Source organism: Pholcus phalangioides, unplaced genomic scaffold (genome assembly GCF_987345545.1).
Source record: "Pholcus phalangioides strain wild (caught in Gottingen) unplaced genomic scaffold, Ppha-v1.0 ptg000011l_1, whole genome shotgun sequence".
Taxonomy (NCBI): domain Eukaryota; kingdom Metazoa; phylum Arthropoda; class Arachnida; order Araneae; family Pholcidae; genus Pholcus; species Pholcus phalangioides.
This window is the reverse complement of record NW_028301604.1, coordinates 10,827,119-10,846,369: the sequence shown is the minus strand read 5'-3', so window position 1 is coordinate 10,846,369 and position 19,251 is coordinate 10,827,119. Positions and strand designations below refer to the sequence as shown.

The window sequence follows — 19,251 nt, the reverse complement described above, 5'->3', positions numbered from 1 at the left end:
TCTTTGCCAAAAAGTTGTGGAAGTGGTTCTACCTCAGTATTTGTCGTCTTCCAAAAAATCAAAGTTGTCTTTAATGGGTTAAAACTAGTACAGGGTAATTTCTGATTACATTTTGAAAATTTTTTAAATTAGAACTATATCTCTACAACGAACGGTGGATGAGATGAACGCCTCATTAGGATTTACGGGACACCCTGTATAATGTGACTGTACTCGTGTAGTAAAGTCATATCAGGATAGTATCAGTGTTAACAGTATATATTGATCGCCTCAGTGCTCGGACCTTTATTGGATAGGGTATTCGGATTTGAATGGATTTATAGCGCGAAATAAAAATGAAACGAAGCCTTTTTCAAAATGAGAACAAAAAATTACGATTGAGAGTTTTTGGGAAGAAATCTGTGAATTTCTGTCAGTATCAATGCAAATTCAGAATAAGGTCGATTTTTCTGCTCAGACATTGATGATTGGTCCAATGATGTCCCAAATTGATTTTATTAGAGACTTTTTCCTAATGAAACTCATTATTATTGTTGTTCTTTTTTAACGGGAAATTTGTTTCCTTTTTTTGTTCTATTAGAAAAAGCTGATAAATTTTGACATATTATTTGCACGTGTCCAAAAATATTTGTATGTACGGTCGAATCGCGTTTTAACGAAAACTGTTATAGTGCAAAAAATCTCGTTTTAACGAACACTTTTCTAATCTCCCAGAAAAGTGGAGCAATTCCATGTTTTATGGGAACAATGCAAAAACCTGGAACTCCTTTATAACGAAATTTCGTTACAACGAATTGATTTCTCCGGTCTCTTGGAGTTCGTTACAACGGGATTCAACAGTATTAATCTAATTTCGTTTGCTTAATTTAATTTACATGTTTGTATTAAATATCTTTCAGTGTTTGCTGTGCATTCTCGTCTCATTGATAAATAGCTGTATTTTTTACACACCCGTTCTCGATGCTTCTGCGTATGTATGTATATGGACAGAGCACATCTTCCATTACTATTCTTCCTGTTTTTTTTATAATTATTATTGAGACGGTGAGTGCATGATATACAGGGTGTGCTGTAAGTCCTAATGCGGCTTTTATCTCATCAACCATTCATCGTAAAGATATGATTAGAATTTAAAAATGGCTCAAAATGTGGTCAAAAACAACCCTGCACTAGTTTTTGGAGTGAAAAGTACAGTGTGTCCCAAAATGGATATCTAAATGTTTATATAAACCCCCGTCCTAAAAAATCCAATCAGAAAGTTATTGCTCTGTCTCTCCTGAAGCCAACAAAAATACTCCATGTTTCAAAGTACAATATTCGCTGAACTATTTGAATTAAAAATCGGGGAGAAGTTGTGAAACAACATAAACTAACGGACAACGCTTCTTCCCCCTCATGCTGTTCTTTCCAAACTTTTCCCCGATTGTGAATTCAAATAAGTCAGCTGATATTACACTTAGAAACATGAAAGTTTTTTGGTGGTCTCAGCACAGACAGGACAATGACTTTCCAATTGGGTTTTTTAGGACAGGGTGTCCATATAAAAATTTAAATTTTTTTTATTTTTTAACACACTGTTTCTGAACACATTGTGAGCATCTTTTAAACTGGAACCATACCTTTACGACGAACGGTAGATGATATAAAGGCCGAATTAGGACTTATTGGATACCCTGTATAGGTAGGTATAATGTGATGAAAGTCTAAATTTATTCATTTTACTTAGCCTTCACAGCTATCCATTGTTCTGTTATGAAAAGGTCTTGGAATTTTTCCACGAAAACGGCTAGTACCGATTTCAGAAATCGGTACTAGCTCAAAATTCGCTACTGTCCTCATCGCTAAATTCGATGCAGGACAGTGGCGGAATTCACGTATTATTCTTGATGTCTCCACACCTACCATTGTAAAATATATTTTACAATTACTGTACAGAACATTTTTGAGTACAGACATATAACTGTTGAAGAACGTACTTCGAAAATATTTACGATATTTACATATATATATATATATATATATATAATTGTAATAATATACTTTTTCGAAGAGTAAAAATACTTAAGCAGAATCAAATCCGGTAAAATAATTTGTTCTTGAAATATCTGTATACGGAAATAAAATTATAATTTTTTTTAGTGATTAAGTGATTATGATTTTTTTAAGTTTTATTTTCAGGAAAATAAAATTAAAAAAAAAGTCATGCTTTTTTAGAACATTTTTTTGTCGATCGATATTTATGAGAATCATACGCACATTCAATTTTGAATAATGCACTTCTAAATATAAAAGAATATTTCATCTACAAAAATATATAATTTAATCATCAACACTCATGTTTGAGTAAATGTAAGTAATGTAAAAGTAATGCTTTAAATTTTGTATTACTGCTATGTCGGTATGTATTATTGGTATGTCCAAAACTTATGCAAAAACGTGGGTATCGCGTATCGTGTTTTATTAGCTTTCTACTCAGTTTTCAAGAAACCTAGACAAGAACTCAAGAAAAAGATTACTTCAGCAATTTCTTTGAAAAAAAACGAGCGCCGAAGTGTTAATCCAGTCGACGCTCGTTATAACGAGTGTGCATTACAGCAAGAGTTCCCTCAAATGTTTCTGGTATGATATGTCCCAAATTTTTGCCTATTCATGCCATGTTATTTTCTCCCCAACATAAAGACCTGAAAGTATCATTCAGTCCATTACAACGTAAATTGAAGCGCTAATTTTTTTTTCGCAGAGAAATGAACAAAATCTATCCGTAACTAGGAGGACAAAAACAAAATGAAATGTATAATTTTTTATTAATTTTTTTAAATTTTCTTAAGAACCTATAAATTTTATTACTTTTTTAAACTTTCAATATAACGAGCATTTAATATAACTTCCGTTTTCCATAGAACTATAGGGGTGGTTATAGCATCGAAAATACAATAATGCGAAGGAGAAGTTGTAATGTTAACTTTTTTGCAATAATAACTACATTGCAAAGGAACAGCATTTACGGCGTCGTTCGATCCTGCTTATCCGAAATACCAACATTTGCTGGAATCCAATATTGTACGTTCTCATATCTTCTTTTATCCGAATCTAGACAAGTGCAACTGGAGATTAGTCTACCTACCTGTGAACCTAGTTATTTTTGATGATTTTATATTAGGTATTCAGACAGGCTAATTGGATCTATGACAATACCGATATAAGAATTTTTTTGTTCGAACTAGAATATTCAAATTCAGACATGTTAAACAAAAAACATTAGTGTGATAACTTGAGGTGTGATCTCTGAGTCATTACATTCACACATAGGCGTCGGATCAGTTGTTAATCATTTTTTTTAAAATCCTGTTTTGATATAACACAAGAAATTGTTTTCCTATATAATGTTAATTTTATTTTTTCTTAAAATTTACTACTTTAGAACAAAAAGACACCAAAAATTTGAACAAATTCCTTCATTATTATTCTTTTATTACGTTCGAAGTTGTGTTTACCACGTTTTAAGATAATGATTGTAAAATACATTTTTCTCGGAAATCGCAAAAGCAAAAATAATAATCAAGTGAATCCGTTTTTATTTCTTTCTATGTATAAAAAATAAAGCAAATACAAAATAGTTCATTTGAATGTATTTTAAAACTTGGCAAATATAAAAACGCACTGAATCTTAAGGGTTTTTGTGCTTCTACTTTTTCCTAATTTACAAACAGCATCACGTGAATATATAAACAAAATGGGGAAGGGGAGAAAAAAAAAACAAATAAACAAACAAGCAAGAAAGGAAAAAAAATTTGAGGAAAAAATAATTTTTTTAAAAGAAATAGTATACATGAAAGTATATACTACATACATACACACACATATATATAGAGAGAGAGGAGAGAGAGCGAAGAGAAGAAAATTTTCGCCGATAGCTTGAGACGCTAAACAGGGATGCGATTTCTGGTAATTGCCGATCGAGAGTTTCCGACTTTTTAAGAATAATTGAATGTGCGTGACACGGCTAACTGTGGAATATAAGCAAAAGACAAGTTTTTCCGTAAAAGAATAAAAATAAAATAAAATAAAAAAGGGTGGGAGGTCGAACAGGCTGTGTTGCGCATGTGCGGAATCCATGTGTGTGTGTGTATATACTTCTCGCTGTACGTAGCCCATGGTTCTCCATCCATGCCATTCATTGCCTACCTCATGGTCTCTCTCATGGCGTTTTGCGGGTGAGTAAAGGGGGAGGAGATCCGAATAGATAGGAGGCGGTCGAGTGCAAGGCAACGGAGCCTCTGTTCACGACGGACGAGTTTAGTTGGCTCATGAGCTGCGGCTTCGTACACATCTTCCGATACGAAACTCCACAAAACACAACTGAACTGTCATACTTCTTTGAACCTTTTTCTTCGCCGCGCCCCTTCTTCAACTTTGTCGCCGGCTTGATATATAAATATACTTTTAGTATATAAAAAAATATAAGAAAAACATCTTGTTTTTCTCCTACCTTTCTCTTCTCCCTTCTCTGTTTTCAATTTTTTTTTATTTTTTGTTTTTATTGGAGGATCTGTTTTTAGGCATAGAAGTGGCGAACCTGGCATTTCCGAAACGGGAAGTGTGCTGTGACGACGAGTGGCTGAACGTTTCGTCAGCCATGAACGGCAAACAGCACGTACCGCTACCCCCGCCGATCAACACGGGTACGGGGACGTGCTTCCCTGGACGATACTCACCAACGTACCGGAGCGCCGCTGATCCCATGAGGAGGCACTGCATGGGAAACCCCGGGGTAAGTTACTCGTTTTATTCCTTGTGTAAAATTTCTGGTCCAGTGCATCTAATCCTTCAGACAGTTGCCATTTCAAATATACACGTGGTATTACAATTAGACTCTTATTTGTTTGGAATCACCATGTTTGAAAGTCAACGGGAAAACGAAAGTAAAATAAATATAATAAATTTCTCAAGTGTTAACTGTTGATATAAAGAAAAAAATTGAAGTCAAATCAAATTACCAATTATTAATAATAAAATATATCGAAGCTGTACCAAAATTGAGCATACTTTGCTGCTATTGACCATTGTTCAAATAATATGAAATTCATCGTAAATTGCAGTCGAAACAAAAATATGCTCAACGTATATTATCGGTGAACTAAATCCTATTGATTTTTTTTCATATGTATTTAATATTCATTATTTCGAAAATGCTTGGAAACCCATTAATCGTTGCACAATATTTATAGTGTTGTATAAAATAGCAATTTAGCAATATTTGTACGATGAAAAATCTTTAAAAGAAATTAGTGATAGGTTCTGAGATTGTCACTTGTATGTGTCTTCAATTTTTAATTGTGTGGTATAATATGGGTTTATGAATACATGTGTGAACATTCACATGGTGTATATTACAAATACGATAATATTTTCTGTTAGATTTTGAATAGGCCCATCATTTGTATAAAAGACATTTCAACGAAGCAATTTTTACAGAACAAATCAAATTAACTATACTACTAAACTGAAAGTGCACTATATAAACTTAACTGGACCACTGTTTTAATAAAAAGTACCAAAAGTACCCCATGAATATTAATGTTCGCGTAAAAATCTCCATTTGGAAAGATAATAATACATTTTATGTGAAAATATCCATAATTATGATACGCATAGTAAAATAAACTTTTTCATTTTTTTTCCTGACTTTCATCTTGGAAATCAAAAAGTAGTGATCAACTATGTCATTAAAGAGTTATCTTTTCAAACTTTTCAATAAACTTCGTACCATGTGCAATTCAAAAAGTGAGTAAAAGCCTAAAACTAGATGCTGTCTATAATGTATTGTCCCCTACATTCCAGAAGTACGAATGTGCAAATTTTAACTTTTATTTATCAGCTGGTTGGATACTTTATTTTGCTATCTAAGTTTTGCCTGAAACGCGAACGTGTATCCCTATCGAAACACGTTACAAAACATTTTAGGAAAATAACTTCATAGAGTAACATGGGTTAAGTATTCAAAAGTAATTTTAATTATTTTTTTCCAAAGACATTGCACATTCGTGCTTCTGGCGTGAGGAGAACGATATTAAAAATCGTATCGTATTTTTTTAAAATTATGACTCATTGAAAAAAATGGGAACTTTAAGATCGAATATACAGGCTAAATCAGATTATCATCCATCAATTAAGACATAATATTGCTGAAAAAAGTTTGATATTCATTACACATTCATTATTAGTTATGTTTTATTAATTCGTCATAAAAATTTTACTTGCCCGAAGACTAAAAAGAAAATCCCATCAAGTGTAAAATTTCCGTGCGAATATTACAATTTGGGAATGTTCATTATTTGGTGAATTTAATTTTCCGTTTCTGTTACCTTTTTTCCGCATATTTAACGTGTCGTCCTTGAAAACAGTTTTGGTTATTTCGCAGAATATTTTTTCACAGCGTTGTACCTTTTATATATAACTTGATAGAGACCCATAATCCCAAACACAAGAAGATTTGCTTTAGCGATGTCCAAGCCAATTTAGGGCGATAAATGCCTCTGCAAGAAGGAGACCTTCCGTCTCTTCGCATCAGGAAAAGCACGTGTTTTCTTTCATAAAGAATGACCTTGTTGCGCGCTGTGAAACCATCTTTCTTAAATGGATTGTTTAAAATTGAATGCCGGGATTTCACTTTTTCTTGCTTTTTTTATTATTCTTTACCTTCCTTATTCTTGATTTTTTAAGGGGGTTTGTGGGAGGTGAGGCCGGGCTTTAAGGCAATGTTGAGTGAAAGACTCTAAAAGAGGAAAAATGGAAGGTGAATATTTCATTGGCTGCGTAAAGTCGTTTTTCTCTCTAAAGCCACCGCTGCTTCCACCAACAACACATCCAAAGAACCCTCAACTTTCAAAAACTCAAAACCTAATGCTTATTACTGAAGAAAGAACAAGAAGAATGGAGAGCGGGAAAACATGTTTTCGAATGCCTTCATATTTATGCGGACTAAATGTTTTATGCCGGAGGTTGCTACCTAATTACAGTTTTATGAAACGCCTTTTCTACCTGAAGACGAACCGTATGGATGGTTGGTGGATAGGAGGACATGGGGGGGGGGTCTTTTGCCTCTGGAGTTTGTGTGGGGTAGAGGGTGCGTGTGTGGCCCATCCAAAAGCCAAAGCCATCCGGCAAGCAAGCAAAGAGCAAGGGCGCGCCGAGCCGTTTGATAAAAGGTTAATGCTGACATCATATTTTATTTATGGCTGAGAGTTAGTTTCGTCTCCACTCTCTCCATGATTATTTAAAGGACTTGGAGAGTAAAGTCGCCTGTCGGATCGTTTGGCTTCAGTCGCCACTAAGGCTCTCTGTCGACAGATAGGATCTGGCCCACGGCCGACACAATCACGACCAACGAAGACGACACGACCCTTCATTGTTTTAAAAAAGATGAAAACCATTTCTTCAGGTAATACGAAACTTTAATACCATACTTACTTTTTATATTTTGCCCAACTTTTCTGTTTCTTTTGCCAAGTCATCAAAAGCCTTATGTGTTTATTATGGCCTTATTGTCCAGCGATGGCTTTGATATATAAGAGTTCCCTAATCTCGACTATAATAAGTTCAAACAACGAAAATCTTCGATACATTGGGTAAACGCGATGCATGTGAATCGCCTCTTATCACATAATTGATAATTTTTCTCTCATTCCGTTCTTGAATTATGGGTTATACATGAAATGTGTTTTGAAAAAGTGAGGTATTTACTGCTTAAAATGTTCACAAGATATTTAAAGAAACTTGAGGCTGACATGGTACATATATTGCTAACGTGGATGCATTTATACGCTACTAACTTTTAAAGTGAGACTTTATAACTTTAGACTTTCTTAAAATAAGAGTACGTTAAACATTTTGAATTAATTTATGCTGGTTTAAATTCTGAAGAATTGTAAATTTTATAAATTTTCATTTTCACTACTAATATGCTTCATTTTTGAATCATAATCTTATATTTATAGCAATCGTTCTTAAATTTCTAGGGGGATATCGTTGACATGAAATACGTAAAAATGAAGTAAAAATTTTCACCCTAAAACGAAATAGAGCCCTAGACCAGATGTACTCAACCCGCTTTCCACATGTTTCCCAGAACAAATAATGCTGCCCAAAATGAAATTTCAAACTGATATTTTTTTTATATCTTCACACTGTTTTGGTGGATTTCAAATACTTTTGCAAGCACAGGCAAATTGACATTTGTGTTTTTTCTCTTTTTTGCATTCTCAAGACGTGGGTAAATGTAAGTTAATTTTGTTACATTTGCAGAGTAAGATTCTAGAATAATTTTTTTTTTATTGTATTTATGCGTGTTAATTTCGGTGTGAATCGCGTATATGTATCCTAACTCATGGAATGTGGGCCACACGTTGCCCATTATTGTGATTATTTTCAAAGGAAAAAGAAAGATCTATATAACTTGAATCACTGACCCGATACAAATGAAAAAAACACGCACAATCGCATATACCGTATATACCCAAAATATTTAACACATGTATTAATAACGTATAGATTAAGTATTGACTGTTCTTAATTTAAAACTGTTTCAGAATTTGTTGATCGGGGTGTTCTTGACGGAAAAGACGTTTAATAGAGGTATAATAAATTCGTACGGTATAGGTGTAGATGAGCTTTTCTCTTTATCTTTTAGTTTTCATTCTTGTACCCATAGAGTTGATAGATGTTGAAGTTGATGTCTTCATGTTCACTGTACAGAGTTCCCGAAAAATTTGGTTACGGCCTCAACATATATATCGGGTGAAAAAATCAGAAAATTTTGAGCCAAACTTACAAAAGTTAGGTTGAAACTCCCTAAAACCAAGTTAAAACCTCACTAAAATCAATTTTCCGAGGTTCGATGAAAACCTTAGGAAGATCACGACTGTATCATGGTGCTCTAATGTTAGATAATCCAATGTGTTATGCTTTTTTATCAACAATTTTCTATATTATAGTTTTTAATCAATTTTTGGTATATTGAGGGAACATAAAATAAATAAAACATAAATTCATTTTTAATTTCCCCCATTACATTCAGATAAGATTTAAGTTTGGAAAAATTCTAAAATTTTGAAGAATTTAATTTTTCTTCAGAAATCTTGATAGTGCTTTCGAGAGTTATGATTGATTCAAGATATTAAGATAGGACTATTGAAGAATGTTTTATTCTTATCATTACGGCTAATTCGTTTTAACATGGCATTTTGTGCATTCGAGAAAAAATTCGTCAATGACAGAACGAAAAAAACACAATTTAGACCCCAAACAATGATCTGTGAGTTTTTAATGCATTTAGGTGGGTCTTGCTGACACATAATATAACTTATTGAAAAATATCGATGTATACGATTCAAAATGCGAAATATAGGAAATAATGCAAATCTCATCGTACATCTGCTGCGGAACGTAAGTAAAACACATGGTTAATCATGAAATTTACGAGTTATTTATTGTTATATTACTCTTTTAAAATTTAACTATTTCTGATAGAATACATTCTCTCTCTCTCTCTCAATGTTTATGCCTCCCCCATTTTCAAAAAAGCTGTCACATTTACGAGGCAAAGAAAGATGCGACCCAATTGTTATACATGTGTCATCGACGCAGCCACATGTTTTGACGTGCGTATAATGCGGAGCCTAACTAGAGGGAGGGGGGGGGCAACTGCCCTGGCAGCAAAATTTAGGGGGTGGCAGTTTAAAGTGGGAACAAAAAACACCATTTCAAAATTATCGAATTTTGAAGTTGTGGGCGCGGCAAAAATCCTAGTTATGGCCCTGGTATAATGCACCAGAGTCTACTACTACTTCACCAAACACCAACTCTGGCCATATCGCTATATTGCAATTTACTGCCATTAGTGAGATGGGTTGGAAGTGAAGGCGCTGTCTATCGGTGGTCGCCTCGAGTTAATTAGGGAAAATATCTTATCTATATCCTCCCTTGGGTTCGAATCCGGGACCCTGACAGCAACCTTCAGGATGGCAGACGAGCATCTTACCACCATGCCACTTTGTGTGGCCAGCACATGTTTTATTAATACGAGACAAAAAATACGATCGTATATTAACGTCCTTTTTAGTATCTTATTGTTAGATTGTATTGTTTAGTGATTGGTTATTTCTTATCCTGAGAGAAAGATATACCTTCTATAAGACTTTCTCACTTACATTGGCGAGATATCTCGCTTTTTCCTAAACCCTTCACCTCTGAACCAAAACTGGCCATTAAATTTTTATCCATTTATTTATTTGTGTTTACATTGCATGTCAAATGCCCCTTAACAAGAAAATTTCATTTTTAACCCTTTATATCCGACATTGTGAAAAGTAGAATAAGGAGAAAATTATAATAAATTGAAATAAAAGAACAGTCCTCAAAAGTTTAGACAGTATAGAGTTTTGAATGGGCTATGGATACCGTTTCAAACTTTGATTTCAGTTGGTTTTTTTTTGCTTGTGATCAGAATGTAAAAAACCTACTTTAAACATTAGTGTTCATCGAGGAAAACAATTTTCGGAGTTTTTAAACTCAAAATTTTGAAAAATAGCTGTCTCAAAAGTTTAGAAAAACTTCCGATTACAAATTTTGAAGACTGCGTCTATATGGCGCATCAGGGACGTGATAGCACAAAAGTGGAAAGCTGTCGGATTGGTTTTCATTTTAAGAAAAATTGCCGAAGTTATCACATATTTTGTACGGTAAAATCCTTCGAGTACTTCATTTGGAAGCAGAAAGAAAGGCTGTAAAAGACATTTCTATCGCTTTGAGCAGGTCGAAATGTAGTGTCTGACGTGTGTTGACCCGAACGGTGTCCCAAAAGCCAAAACCTGGTTGTGGTAGGTAACGCAAAGCAAGTTTACGCAAAAACAAAACCGTTGGAAGATTGGCTTCAATGTAAAAAATGACCTTGCAGGAAATTATGAAAGATCCTGTAGTGAAAATTTCAACAGATGCATTTTATAGACAGATCAGAGAAACTTGTATTTTGATTCATAAAAGAGTTTGGAGGAAATCATATTTAATGGTGCAAAGAAAATGAAACTCGCATGTTCCAGACGGATGTTTTCAGCAGACAGTAGAGTGGAACTTCGATAATGGATTGAGCAGCATTTGCTTCTAATGGTCAGGCAAAGAAACATGTGGAAATTGTCAATGCAGATCACATTTCTGCCGTAGGAAATCCCCCACCGAGGGGTTAGCTCACCAAGCTCTTGTTGAGATCTTGTTTCTTTGTCCGGTGCCGGCATTTATGGTGCTAGAGGCACCGTTCTAAGGCCATTAATGGTTTTTCATTGTGCCAATCACTTTGCAATGCATAAAAATGAGTGTCGTCGATTGAATTTTACGAAACTTTGTTGCTGTAGCCACAACCGGGAGAGATAGGTTTTTGTTTTTCTTCTCATTTTGGGATGAATACTCTGTAACATCTATATGTCGAATTTCATTCGCATTCATTGATTTTCGCTGCCGCTAAGGGTTCGTATATCGGCAAAGTTAGATTAAGATCTCCCGGTATGTATAAAAATACAATACAAACATTATTTTTTATACCGCCAGTCTTACCTATAACTCACATCTTGGAAATTTTTGTCGTACATGCAGTATATCCAACACAAAACGTTTTAGGTTTATAAGTGAAATATTCGCCGATATATTGAATTTTTTTTGTTTTAGTTATTTTTGTTCTTTTTTTTTGTTTTGTTTTAGTAATTTTGTTCTTTTTTCTGTTTTATTTTGTTGATATTGTTCACTAATAAGTAACTATGTTCATTAGTATTCATTATCAACTTCCAATGTATCAACCAATATGGGTGACCCCTTGGCTGATTTTTTCTCATCTTGTATTTTATGTAACAAAATGAAACAATAAAATCAATTGAATGGAATTGAATTGAAGCATTTAACATGCTTTGAGGGGAGCACCTGAGACGCGAGAAAAGATGAAACACTTTTGGCAAAAACTGTAATTCTGAAGAGTCTCATGCCACTGTGCCTGAAAAAAAAAGGTGTTTAACCGATGTGTGTGTGCTACCAGCAGTTTCTTAGGGAGCAGAAACGTGGACACTAATAAATACAGGGTGTTCTGTTAATGGACCGACAAACTCAGAGGGTTGTTAGTAGGCATTAAGAGGAACAAAAATTGCAATGAAACATGGTGTCGCAAATCACGTTGGGAGGGTGAAAATCGCGAAAAACGCATGCAGGTTTCGACGTCACGCTCGAACAACAAAAAGTACAATAATAACTACAAAAACATTTATTTGATTAATTATTACAAGAGTTGTTGGAAGTGGTGGCCGCTGACGTCATTGCACAGTCTACAACGACGTAAACCCCGATTTCCGGACGCGCTCGAAGATAACATGTATGCTTTTGATGTCTGCCACAGCGACGGCAATCCGCGCTACGAGATCCCCCAGTGTATCCACAGGCGTCGGCAAACCGTTGCAGCACGGCTTCTTCTATTTGAGGAGTGCGTACATTGCGCGGTCTCCCTGCAACTCTCTTTCACGCCGTGGGTGGAAGGTCCCCGTCTCCCGTAGTAGTCGATCGATCGTGGTGGAGGTAGTATGGTGCGGACAACGCCTCATCGGATATTTCTGTTGGTACATCCGCTGTGCTAAGCGCCCATTGCCATCTGCTCGACCGTAAATCAGATGCATATCAGCGTATTCCTCGTTCGTGTAGTCAGACATCACAATACTCTTTGAAACAGACTACTACACGTGCTTACTACCGCAACAGCGCTAATTTACGTCGTCCGCAGCGCGTGATCCTACCCCAGCGCATGTGTTTCGCGTCGCTGCTTACGTTAGATATGGTGAGCGAACCCACGAACGCATTCAGCGATCAACTTAAGCCGGGTTTTCCTAGGAGTGGAATTTCTGCGCCGTATGCATCGTGAAGGAGGGGATTGGTTAAAAACCTGAAATTCAGGTTTTTTAACCAATCAGCGTTTCCACGCTGCACACGGTGCAGATAACCTGCTCCTAGGAAAACCAGGCTTTACATCCACCTTTCGTCTCCTCTGGACTCAGATCCTCCATGCGTTTTTCACGATTTTTACCCTCTCAACGTGGTTTGCGACACCATGTTCCATTGCAATCTTTGTTCCTCTTGATGCCTACTAGCAACCCTCTGAGTTTGTCGGTGCATCAACAGAACGCCCTGTATATCTATATGTTACATTAAGTGCAATAAATCGGTTATTATACATAATAACGAAGTTATTATGCCCACTTACCAATTGTCTAGTTGAGTTTGATAAATTCATCTCTTTTACCGGTGATTATGCATAATACCCAATCGTCGTTGGTAAATTTGATAAATACTGGAAACATTATCACTTTTCCCGGCGATTATACATGACAACCAAGTGCCGTTGGTAAATTTGATAAATACTTGAAATTTATCAACTTTATTATGCATAATATCCTAGTGTAATTGATGTATTTGATAAATATGAAAAAAAAATTCCAAATGAGTCTAGTATGTGTGATAACTGACATCATATCGGGGTCTGACCACCCCGATGCTAAAAAATTTTCGATCGTACTCCGATATAATGATACAATACATGTATGAATTATCGTTTATTGTATACCATATAGTACGATCTATCATGTTTATCAACGACGTGACGCTTGTGTATTATACATAATCGCCGGTAAAAGTAACAAATTTACAGAATTTTGGAGAAATTTATTAAACTTGCCAAAATGCTCGGCAATTGTGCATAATAACCGGTTATTATGTATAATGATCGGATTTATCATATTTACCGTAACATATGTACCTCATTTTCATAACTGTATATTTTTATGTTCTACTCTTGTGTGTGGATCTTTATTTAAACTCGTTAATCTCCATAGTTAGTTTCATATGACAGCATTTTTTCTATTCAAAAATGTGTGGGCGCGGTAGCTCAGGTCGATAAGATACTCGCCTAAAGCACCTAAAAGATGTTTAGAGGTGTCGCGAGTTGGATACCCGATTCATCCTTGTCAGAAAACTTTCCTGCTACAGGGATGCAACAGAAACGGCGACATGACCGCAGGAAAAATTGCTACCGCAGGGAGTCCCCCATCGAGGGGTTAGCGCAGCAACCTCTCGATGAGTATAAAAAACAAGCCTGCCGTTCGGAGTCAGCAATAAATTTTAGGTCCCGGTCTAATTAGCTCTCGTGTGCAGAAAATGACCGTGGTGCGACAAAAATGACCATAATGTGTGATGAAAAAATACTATTTCTTAATGTGAAAATATCTCTGCAAACATATTTCTTTTATAAACATTGAACATTTTCTATTGTATTCCTTAAATAGAAAATATATAAATATCGCAGACTAAATACAGTACAAAAATTTTTTAATTATGAGTGAAGGGCAAGTTGGAACTCATAAAAACGTAGTTTTGTATTTTAATATATATACAGCCCCTTGTAAAACAAACAACATGTCTCATATATTCACACGTTATTGAAAACTTTGTACAACTGGAAGTACGTTTCTATGATCAATATTCAAAACGTCAAAAATGTGTAAGGATTTTACTTTGCACTCACGTAAAATTCTCTCGAGAGTCATGGACAGGACCCGGTTGTTGATGACATTTGCATTTTTTTTGCATCTTTAGCAATTTTCTACACTGTTAGGACAATTTTTTGAGTTGCGGGGAATTTTTTAATGCATTTTCACGATATTTTTTCACTTTTCAAAAATTTTTTCACGATGCAAAAGATTGAAAAATTATATAAATACTAATTGCATCGAGCACTTATGAAAAAATATGCTTGAATTTCTTGGAAAATAATATTTGACCATTTTTGTCGCACAACGGTCATTTTCTGCATACGAGGGCTAGTTAAATCGGGACCTACAATTTATTGCCAATTGCGAACGGCAGGCTTGTTTTGTATACTCATCGAGCCAACCTCTCGATGGGGGGACTCCCTGCGGAAGCAATTTTTTCCTGCGGTCATGTCGCCGCGTCTTTTGTTTTGTTGTGACCCTGTGTCAGAAAATTTTTTTGACAAAGACGAACCGGGTATCGAGAACTCGCGACACTTCTAAACATTTCTTTGGTACTTTAGGCGAGCATTCTATCGACCTGGACTACCGCGCCCGGGAAAACAAAATAAAAGATGCTTTTTGGCTTCCTAACCAGAGGCATACGCAGAATTTCTTCGGCGGAAGGGGGTTACATTTTTTGTGTTTCACTCTAAAGTGCACCAGTCACAGCCCCCTTGCCCGAGTGGTTTGGCGGTACCATACTCGTCTACCACCTTGAAGTTTGCCGTCACGGTCCCAGATATCAAACCCGCGTCCGAGTGGTGTGGTGGTAAGATGCTGGTCTACCACCGTGAGGGTTGCTGTCACGGTCCTGGGTTCGAACCTGAGAGAGGATGTAGGTGAGATATTTTCCCGAACGAACTTGAGGCGACCACCAATAGACAGCGCCTACATTTCCAACCTCTCTCATTAACGGCAGTAAATTGCAATATGGCCAGAGTTGGTGTTTGGTTAAGTAGTCATAACCTTCTAGTGACAGGGTAGTCAGGCCAGATTCTTCACGGGCCTCTCAATAGTGAATTTCTTGCGAAAAAACAAAAAAATGATAATCTCTCGTCCTGGACACCTGGTAGCCCCACCCTTGTAGAGGCCATATCGCTAGTGATCCTAACCGATTCATGAACTCGTTTATTAGAAAAATTGCTATTTCTGATGAAATCTAAACTTAAGAAAAAAATTTAAATATGACTTTGATGCTGTCAAAACTTTTTCTTTCGACATTCGAACATAACCGATTTTTCAAGAGAGAACTGTGTTTTATTATTTTTAGAGCATTTTTTAAAGTAATTTTCCCAAGATTTTTTAGTGCAACAACATTGGTCATGAATAACCATAATTTCAATCAAAAGGTATCCCATACAGAATTTTCGATAAATTAAATCTAGTGGGACTCGACAAAACTAAATGAAAAATTATAAAAAAAAATTAGCATTCGTATTCTCTTTTACGGATGATTCTTTAGAAATTGATTGAAATTTTTCTTGTATTACTTTCCCGAAAAAAAATTGCAGTTTAGTATAAAAAAAAGAATTGCATCGAATTTTTCATGGGAAACCTCATATTTCATAACAAAAAAAAAGAAGAAATTCCTAGGTATAGTTGTATTTCACAATCTCGGAAAACAATAATTAATTGAAATAAGGATAACCCCGATGACGTTATATATATATATATATGTATCCTATCGCAAGTTTTCTTTCCTATTGTATTTCTCTCATCTTACATATTTTAAAAATTTAATTATACATCGAACGGTATTTCTTTTCGATTCAATGAATGTGTAAACATTGAAATCTCCAATGAAGAATTTGAATAGTAAAAAAAATATATGTATGTAAGAAACAAAACGCAGTTTCATGAAATTAATCTGAAATTTTTCAATCAAAATATTCGTTATTTTGTGGTTTAATTAATTTTGCATAACATTATTTCCTGATATGCCATATGTAAATATATAAGAAAGAATAAAATAATACAAAAAAGGCATAAAATTCTAATGGACGCGTTTGATTGAGGTAAGAAAATGAAATAAAAAACTATATAATGAAATTCTCATCATTTCTCAATCGATCATTCATAAGATTTTCCTTTACTCTTCGTATCTTTCCAAAGAATGCAAATTATATCCTTTCATAAATATAAAGAAAAATCGCAAAAATATTTAATTAAGTATATTGATCGGTTAAAATGAAGAGGAAAAGGATTTTGTGGGAATAACAAGTATTAAATGAAAAAAATAATAACATATTGTATCGTACTTCATTCTATAACGCCTAGTGTATTACATTTTTATCTCACGTATGATAGATTATAGTTGCTATTATAGAAAGTGAGATGTGTTTTTGATGATTAAAACAAATTCTCCTTCAAAGTGATTTCATGAGATGGTGAACTCATTCATGTTATTCCGAGTATTTGTGCTAGTTCAAAATGTTTTACCTTATAGGTAGAAATAATATATTTTTTTCCGTGAGATTATTTTATTTTCAAAATAAATGAAAATTTTGGAGATTTGAGAAAAACTTTCTTACTCTGAGAACGTCGTTGTGATCTTAGTGAAATATTAGAAATATATACAGTGAAACCACACTACAACGATACTCGATATAACGATAAATCCCCATATAACGATGTTTTTTCAGATCTTGTTTGAAATTGCTGAAAGTTCAATGTTAAACTCCTCTCGAATTAACGATACTCTTCACTACGATAAATCCCTATATAAAGATATTTTTTGAGGAAATTTCGAAATTGCTACAATGATATTTTCTTATATTTCACTGAAAATTACCTTTAATATATTAATTCCTCATCAGTTTTTTTTTTCTTTCGAGGGTATTCTATAACATCGGTATTTTGCACTATCTACCGTCTAGAAGTGTTAATGAAGTTGTTGTTAAGATACTTTCCGCAAAGCACACAAAAGTGTTTTTTGGTAAACTGCTATACAGGGTGAAACAACTGTTTGCGTTTTATATTCATCAAGCAATCAATTACATTTTTTCTGAGAATAAACGCTCATAAATCCATTTTGTGGGTTAACTAACAACGCTAATTCAGAAGAGAGGCCAACAATACCATAAATTTGGCTGCCTCTGATGATAATGATACCTCTCTATATAACGATAACCTCTCTGCAATGATATTTTTTCTTGATCCTCAGAGTATCGTTATATCCAGATTCCATTGAAAAACATCGATACAACGATAATTCTCTCTATAACGATTTTGAGGAGATTTCAAAACTGCTGCAACGACATTTTTTATATGTTTCGCTCAAAATGACCTTCGATATATTTTTAAATTCTTCACCAGTTTTTGTTCTTTCGAGGGTTTCTACTAGCATCGGCATTTTGCATAATCTACCCTTTGAAAGTGTTTATGAAGTTGACGTGAATTCGTAAGTTATGAGCGTTTCTTGTGAGATAATATTTCAGTTGCTTCTGTGTCTTTTTATCATATTAAAATGTGTTGCAACATTTTGTCGCAACAAGGGGAAAATAAATTTTTTTTTCTATGGTCCCAGCTTTTACTAATACTAACTGGGATTTCCCGTTCAAATCGAGTATTCGCTTACAACGTTTGTAGCTTATAAACGTATCTTCTGAGCTATTTGTGCGGGTGATATAATGCGACAGATTACAGCATTTTTCAAGGATAGAATTAATCTTTCATATAATTACTATTTTGTAATACTCTACAAACAAATATTCATTAGAAAAGGATTTTAGAATTGCTCAGAACAAATTTTCTAAACAGTTTAAATGTAATTTAGTCAGGTAATATGTAACACGATAATGTTCACTGTCAAATTTTGGGGGATAACGTTTTTCGAACCAAAAATTCACGTCGTAAGTCTTCGATTTTTTTTTCCAAAACGAAGCGCTGTGGTAGATAGGACAAAAAACACGGAACTCACATTCACTTGATTGATTTTACCAATATTCAGTATGTAAAATGCATCTAAAATACTGCAAAAACAGACACGTGTTTTTTTTCTCTATGACCTTATTTTTTTCTGGATCACCCAAAAAAGAAAAAGATCCATGAGATAGGTTAGGGGGGGGGGTGTTTCATCTCATATACATGGGTGATCAACTTCTCACTGTTCAAGGGCCAACATAATGGTCAGCTGCGGGCCGCACCAGAGACAACACTCGCGTATAAGCCGCACCAGTAAAATGACCTAGAAAACTCGCAGATTTGTGTCTGCTATAAGTAATGTGGTGAAAAAACGGGCAATTTAGTCATTCAAACTTTTTTCCCCCGGGCTCTACTTCTTCATAGACTGGTACATATAAATTGTTTATCTGGTTCCCAGCTAGCAGATGCAATGCATCGAAAATTACTGTTTCTTTGGCAAATTATCCAATTACAGTTTGAATTTTACAGAAAATGTTAGTCTGCTTCAACATAGAAAGCAACCAACTTGCTATGTTGAAATTCAGAGATGTGACTACTTTATAAATCTTAAAACAGAAAAATCAACGTGTCTGGGTGTAAATAATCGTGTCTCTTGCTCAACGTCGCAATATGAACCGGACCATCCCATATGAGACATTTTGTACATATATATATATGTTTGTGTGTGTGTGTATAGTCGGTTTTAATTTCGAGGTATCACTGTGAGTTGGCATCCACT

The 19,251-nt window shown here is 34.8% G+C and overlaps 1 protein-coding gene across 1 annotated transcript in view; it reads left to right on the top strand.

Annotated features, from left to right (window-relative positions):
* The first annotated feature begins 4,338 nt into the window (after positions 1-4,338).
* The window catches only part of LOC149080041 (inhibitory POU protein-like), a 43,899-nt gene continuing 28,986 nt past the window's right edge, over positions 4,339-19,251 (top strand). Inside the window, exon 1 of the mRNA XM_089238570.1 lies at positions 4,339-4,771. Within this exon, the coding sequence (XP_089094696.1) occupies positions 4,637-4,771 (135 nt within the window). The 5' untranslated portion in view covers positions 4,339-4,636. The remainder of the gene's footprint in view (positions 4,772-19,251) is intronic.